This window comes from Solanum dulcamara, chromosome 5 (assembly GCF_947179165.1).
Source record: "Solanum dulcamara chromosome 5, daSolDulc1.2, whole genome shotgun sequence".
Taxonomy (NCBI): Eukaryota; Viridiplantae; Streptophyta; class Magnoliopsida; order Solanales; family Solanaceae; genus Solanum; species Solanum dulcamara.
In genome coordinates this window covers 4,837,367-4,845,253 of record NC_077241.1, presented here as the reverse complement: position 1 = coordinate 4,845,253, position 7,887 = coordinate 4,837,367, and the positions used below count along the sequence as shown (strand labels likewise).

Below are 7,887 nucleotides of genomic sequence, written 5' to 3'. Positions count from 1 at the left end.
TGAAATATAAGTTTTTATAAAAATCCTCCAAGTATAACACTATAAACTTGTATTTTGAATTATTTATTTCAAGTAAATTTAAATATAAGCGTAAGTGTGTATTTACATAATATGTTTTGAGTTGTTTTCTTTATCAGAGTGAAGAGGACTACAATTGATAGACTTTAAAAGTGGTCCAATAAATTTAAGTATTTTAAATGAGTTTACTTATATAGAAGCTAGGGACCAATTTTGTTATTATTATATTTAAAATCAATTAAAATTAGGCAGATGGAGAAAGTCAATCATGCTACTTCATGAGTAGACCATATTTTTAATGACAAAATATTGTACATGATTTAATTAAGAATGACCCTTAATTAATTAGGAGTGTAGATAGGTCGATTTGGTTTGATTTTTCATTAAAAAATAATTAAATTAATTATATCGGTTTATTGAACTTATAAACCAAATCAAATTAATCTAATGTCGATTTTTTCAGTTTCAATTTAAGTCGGTTCTCTCGATTTTTTGATTTTTTTTGGTTTTTTTAATAATTGCACCTTAATTGAAAAATAGATCAAATTGAAAATGATGTTTCCTTGATCGTATAATTTAATGTCCACTTGAAGTTCTCAATTGAAGGTTGTTCCCTTGATCGTGTGATTATATTACTTAATGACATTTCAAAAGACACTTGAATAAGTAAAATCGAAAAAAATAAGATGTACAGTGTCATTTTCAAGACATTGTCTTAGAAAAATATATCAAAAACTCACAAAAAGACACAATACATATCAATTTTTTTAGTCATATTACAAACCCAAATATGAAATAATATATGTAAACATTGAAAGTTATAAACTAATTTTTAAAAAATACTTACAAAGCATATTAAAATTAATGTTTTTTTTGTATAAAACAATAAAATCATATATGTATTATGTCGATTTGATTTGAATTCGGTTTAAGTTTTTTTCTATTAATACCAAACCAAATCAACAAAGATTGGGCAAACCAACCAAACCAAACCACAAATTGGTTTGACTTGGTTCGTCGATTCGATTTGACTTGACGGTTTGGTTGATACACCCCTAACCTTAATGATTGAAAAATTAAATCATATGACTTTATTGATAGAATATATGCGTTCACCACACGAGTCAGGGGACCAGGTCCCTTGACACAATCAATTAACAGAATGCTCAGGAAATGGACATGCAGCTAATGCGAGTACTGAACAAGACATGATTTGTTGATGCATCAAAACTTGAATTATAACATTTATCAAGCATAAAATTAATAATGTGTTCGATAGGAAGGAAAATGTTTTCAATGAAAAAGGCTGTAGTTTATCGGTTAAAGAAAAGTTCACCTTAGTATATCACACCGGAAGGGAAAAGGCTCTAGTTGAATTAACATGTTAAAGTTTGATTTGTTTTTTTTTTAACTCTTTTTAATTTTTTTTTAATTTTATATTTTTTTTAATAAAAGATCTTCATTTTCAAACAAAACATAAGAGATGTGAATGTCATTTTCTTCTATTAAATTTATAAATGGTCATAAGAAATCATGTTGCGAAACATTGATTAATTTTTATATCGTTCAAAAATTTCCAGGAAGGTGTTTTCCATTAAAAATGTGCTCGATATGTAAGCAAAAGATATTATTCTAAAAGTATTTGTATATAATCTTGACAAAAAATATGGAGGTAGGTGGGGTGGTGGGGATGGGGGCTACGAGGGGTGGGGTGAAGATAAAGTGTATCGGAGGATGGGAAAGATGGCTGTGAAATGTCATATGTAAAACATGTTTTTTTTTCTAATTTCATTAGGAAGGTCATTTTTTTTTCTAGAAAATATTTTTCAAGAAAATTTAACAACCAAACATGAGAAAATCAGATACCGAACACGCCCTGATTTCAAATTTAAAAAGCTGAAATTAAACATTAGAAAACAACACAATAAGCATAAGAGAAGATAAAAATTCTATAATAATTCCAACACAAAAATTCTTTGTCTATCTATTACATAAGCAAATTCTTTCTTGATCCTTTATGAACCATTAAGTCAACATGTTCACAAACACATTGGTTTCCATACTTTGTGGACTTACAAAAAGCCCCTATAAATTTGTCCCCCCATGTTTGTTTGCATTCTTTTGTGCATGAATCTAGATCACATTTATAAATAATGATGTTGGCTTGACCTTCTACAACATAATTTCCTCCACTAACAAAAATCATCAATACAATCAAAGGAAAAACCCCTCTTAGATCCATTTTTCCTTCTTTTGATAATCGAAGACGATGAGACTCAAACTTAATATTTTTGTCTGATGTTAATATATGAAGAAATTGTTCGATATTTATAGGATTAGTGATGAATGAAAAAGAGTTTCGCATTACTAAATGTCCATAAGAGTCCACAAATTACCAAAAAGCATAGATAAGTATTAAGACTAATTAATTACCAAAAAATAAGAACTCTTTTAGAAATATTTTGAATGGGTTTCCAAAATGTTAATAATGAAATCAAGATCTAGTTGCTTACAAGTATTTTTATGGAATCAAATTCAATATTATTCTTATTCAAGTAGTGTTTAGTCAAAGTCAAGTTTGGAAAAGGCATAATATGTACTCCCTCTGTATCTTCTTAGTCGTTATGTTGCGCTTTTCGAAAGTCAACTTGACTAATTTTCAAAGCTAAATTAGATTACATTAATTGAATATTTTAAAATAATAATTTAGATATTCAAAAACTATACGAAAAATACTATATATTATTTAGATCCTGTTGCTTAAAATTATTTATGTTATCGATATATAAATCTTAATTTCATATAATGTTTATCATACATCATGAATCACTACGTCACACAATTGGTGCAATCTTCTTTTACTATAATACATATAAATTATAACATTAATTATACATATATATTATATATTTGCTGCCTATTTTTAATTTAAAAATTCATATAGCTTTGCCTAGTGTACTAAAGCTAAAGGCAGAGCGGTGAGTGAGACTTTTAGAGGTGAAATTTAGGGTAGGCAATGAAAGACTTTGAGAGAAGTTTGGTCAAACTAAAGCAACAACAACTCATCGTCAGTATAAATAATTTTTTATATTATTAATTTATTCAAAGAATATTTATACGTATTTCTTTTTAATATGTGGAAATTTAAAATTATTTATACTGATTTAATATGTGAAAATTAAAAATCATTTATACTGACAGACAATGTATGTTAAACTCTTTCTATATATATATATATATATATATATATATATGGCTCTTGGTATGCTCAAGAATTAAAGTGACAAAATGGTGGATAATTTAGAGGGAGGAAGCAACAATAAAATTGTCAAGATTTCCATCTTATTCTTCATTGTTGCTATTTGTTGCCTTGTTCTTAATTATCACTCAAACACATACATTTTAGATTTTTTTCCAAATTCAAACAACTCCTATTTGTTTCAAGATTTAAAGAAAGGGAATTCAATTCCTCCTTCATTATCAACCAATGACACCAATATTAGTGGGGGGAAAAGCTCTAGACCAGAAAATTATCTAACTTCAAAGGTGAGTTATATAATTAATCAAAAGTAAATTCAAATTTTTTATTTAATAAGTTAATTTAATTTTTAAATTCTTATCGCGAAATATTTGGTAATTTGAAAGATTGTATTGAAAAAAAAATGATGTACACCGTCTGGAAATTTAATTGTATACATCGATAATATTGTTGGAGTTGACCTAATAGTATGTAATATTTTACATAGCAAGTCACCTTTGTATAAGGCTAGATAGCTTCATACTCTTTTTTTTCTATGTTTTTTTTAATCGTCTATGTAATACAAAAAAAAACTCTGAATTTGACGTTGTATATCCATAGTGAATTCATCACCAATGGCATAAGCAGAAAATTACCTAGCATTTTAATAAGGGAAAGTTACACATTTGACCACTCAGTTAAAAAATATGTACATGCTCAAATATATATTTTTAAAGAAACGTAATTTTATTGATAAAATGTGTGGGTACAAATCTGTTTGTTCCCTTGATTCTTCTCTCTAAATTTTCTCCATGATTCAAGGGACGTTAGAGGCGTATTTCTCGAACTTGATTCTTCTCACTGAATTTTCTCCATGATTCAAGGACCATTAGTGGCGTATTGAACTTGATCTCCATAAAAAGATTTGTGGATCCTCTTGAAGTATATGATTATTAAGAAGAGTTTGACATATTTTGATCTCTTTATGAATATTTCATGAAGGGGAGCCTTAGAGTAACTGGTAAAGTTGCTGTCATGTGATCAGGAGGTCACGGGTTCAAGCCTGGAAACAGCCTCTGGCAGAAATGCAAGGTAAGACTGCGTACAATAGACCCTTGTGTGGTCGGGTCCTTCCCTGGACCCTGCGCATAGTGGGAGCTTTAGTGCACCGGGCTGCCCTTTTTTTTATATATGAATATTTCATTAATTTGTGAAATTTTCGAGATGTGGATGCTCAAATTCGCTTACCAATATACATAATATATTATATATCTGTCAACTTTTTTTTTTTTGAGTGAACGATTATTTATGTCAATTAACTTATAATTATTTCCAATCATGATTACCTAATTTTATTGTCATTTTTTTCAGAAGCAGCAGCAAAATGAATTAAAAAAAGTGTTAAAAGAGGCATCCATGGGAGACAAAACAGTAATAATAACAACTCTAAATGCAGCATGGACAGCTCCAAATTCAATTTTTGATATTTTCTTGGAGAGTTTTAGAATTGGAAATAATACAAAATCTTTGTTGAAGAATTTATTAGTTATAGCTTTTGACCAAATTGCTTATTCACGATGCTTGGAGATTCACACACATTGCTATGCATTAATCACTAAAAATGTTGATTTTTCTGGAGAAAAACAATATATGAGTGGTGATAATTTGAAGATGATGTGGAGGAGAACTGATTTTCTAAGAATTGTTCTTCAAATGGGATATAGCTTCATCTTCACGGTACGTTTCTTATAGTCTGTTTGACCAAACTTTTGGGAAGGCAATAAAATTCATTTTCTTTAAAAAGTTTTTCCTATCATTTGTCTCGATTTATGTGATACTTTTTGCTTTTTAAAAGTTGATTTGAGTAATATTTTTTTGAGCTAATTTAAATTAGATCGACTTAGTATTTTCAAAATTAAATTTTAGATATTTTAAAAAATAATTATTTTCATATCAATATGATGAAAAATTACGTTATAAAATGTTGGTCAAAATATTTCATAGTTTGAATCTCGAAACGCAAATAGAGTTACATAAATTGAGAGAAAGGAACTACTTATTTTAGAGAGTTGAAATGTTTGATCATTCTTAAGAAAAGAGTAAGGGCCTTTGAGTAGTAGGATAAGTTGTTTTTTGGAAGCCTAAAAAAATATTTTTGTTTTTTGGAAGCCGAAAAAAATACTTTTTCTCTAGAAGCATTCTTTGAATTTTGATCAAGCACAAATTATTGTTCTAATATTAAAAAAAGTATTTTTAAAATTAAATTCATTAGCCAAACATAAACAGCTACTTTTCAAAAATACTTTTTCGTAAAACACTTTTAAAGAAAAATATTTTTCAAATATGCAGATTTTGAAAATTTCACCAACAAGCTTATAATTTGTTCTTTCTCAAGATTCAAAAAGTATTTTTAGGGAAAAAAATACTTTTTAATTAGCTTATGGAAGAAAGTATGAAATTCTTTTTTATACGGTTAAAAAAAGTACTATAATTGAAATAAAGGAATAAACACTCGTTAGTTTTCCAAAAGTTTGGCCAAACAAAAATGAAACCAACTTAAACAAGTGCAATTTGTATCTCTTAATGATTTGATAAATTTACTTGCTTTCCGTTTTTTTTTTTCTTTTTAGGATGCAGATATATTGTGGTTTCGACAACCATTTGCACATTTTTATTCACATGTCGATTTCCAAATTGCTTGTGATCATTATCTATATAACTCATCTGACCCGGATAACGATCCAAATGGAGGATTTAAATTCGTGAAGTCAAATAATCAGACGATACAATTCTACAAGTTTTGGAACAAATCAAGAAAAACTTATCCAGGAAAGAATGAACAAGAAGTGCTCAACATAATCAAATATGGTCCTTATATCAAGAAAATTGGATTGAAAATGAGATTTTTAGACACTGCTTATTTTGGAGGATTTTGTGAACCTAGCAAAGATCTTAATTATGTGTGCACAATGCATGCAAATTGTTGTATAGGTCTTGATAACAAAATACATGATTTAAGAATGGCCATTGATGATTGGAAAAATTATATGGCATTGCCAAGTAATGAAAGGAAGTCAAATAATTATACTTGGACTGTTCCAAGAATATGTGGATAAATGAACAACTTTTTGTCTGTTTCAATTTTTTTGTCCTACATCACTATATGTTTTTTTTTTTTTATAGAAATTATAGTACAAAATTTGTATCATGCAGATCTATCAAAAACATATAATTAAATGAATAAATATATGCATCCTTCAACAACTTAATGATCATACAATTCAACCTCATAATACAAGAAGGAAAAAACGTATGGGTGCAAGTTTCATCGTCACCCATTTATTGAAAAGTATTCAAAAAGACAATTAAACAATTTAGTTTTTAATTTTTTGTACGATCTTCATTTTTCACGCAACTATTTGGAATTAGAGGTCGAAGAGATATTGTTGGTGGTAATGAACCTTTGAATGGAGCAAAAACTCTTTAGTGTTAAAGGGGAAAAGTGAATTAAAAGGGAAACCTTTGGCCAACAACTATCATGAATGTCTAATACAGCTTTGCAACATTGAGGACCAATTAATCGAAGTCGAATTCTTAAGAAAGATGTTATAATATCTTCGACACACATCCAAGAACATTTAACACTGACGCTACACATTTTGGAGGTATCTGAAAAAAGAACATTATCGACTTGACCTCCTGAACCTAGCCAAAGGCCTCCTCCTCCAAGTAACTGTGAGACACTCGGAGAAATCTTGATGGAAATGCACAAGAAAATAAGTGCATATGCATAAACAAAAGTCTTTTTCTTACTGAATATATAATTAAGTTGATTTTAATTGTATTTGGAGTTGATTAGAGGATTTGGAATTTGATGAAAATTCGAAAGGAGGATATGCTATATTTATATTATTGTAGTATATATATATATATGGTGAACTTTTTTCCCATTTAAATGTCTTTGATATGAGGACTTTATTGTGCATTTTAATAGTTGTAACTTGTAATTAATTGATCAATTTGGAGCAATAATAACTTGGGCTGAAATTAGCTTCTCCTTCAGACACATTCGAATGCCTTCATACATGCGTCATCAAAATTGAACTTAATCTCCTTATCCAATAATTTGCACAAAGGATGTGCAATCTTAGAGAAGTCCTTGATAAATCATCCGTAAAAGCTTGCATGCCCCAAGAAACTTCGGATACCTTCCACAGAAATAAGAGGTGGCAGCTTTTCAATAACCTCGATTTTAGTCTTGTCTACCTCCAAACCCTTTTAAGAAATTTTGTGACCCAATACTATGCCCTATAAAGTGGAACTTTTACCAGTTAAGAACCAAGTTGGCCTCCTCGCATCTCTATAGAGCCTTGGTAAGATTTAACAATAAATACCTCCAGTGTATCCTCAATCATGTCCAAAAAAATGGACTTTATACACCTCTAGAATGTGGTCGAAGCATTACACAATCTGAAAGGTGTGCGCTTGAACGCAAATGTGCCATAAGGACATGTAAAATTTATTTTCTCTTGATCCTCTAGGGCAATAGAAATTTGAATGTAGCTAGAATACCCGTCCAAGAAGCAATATCAATCTCTACCTACCAACCTGTCTAGCAGTTGATCCATGAA

The 7,887-nt window shown here is 29.1% G+C and overlaps 1 protein-coding gene across 1 annotated transcript; it reads left to right on the top strand.

The window, feature by feature from the left end:
• The first annotated feature begins 3,306 nt into the window (after positions 1–3,306).
• On the top strand, positions 3,307–6,489 carry LOC129890357 (uncharacterized protein At4g15970-like). The gene is made up of 3 exons (XM_055965915.1): positions 3,307–3,564; positions 4,628–4,993; positions 5,887–6,489. Exons 1-3 carry the CDS (start codon positions 3,307–3,309, stop codon positions 6,370–6,372), a joined length of 1,110 nt encoding a protein of 369 aa, XP_055821890.1. The 3' UTR covers positions 6,373–6,489.
• Positions 6,490–7,887: the final 1,398 nt, after the last annotated feature.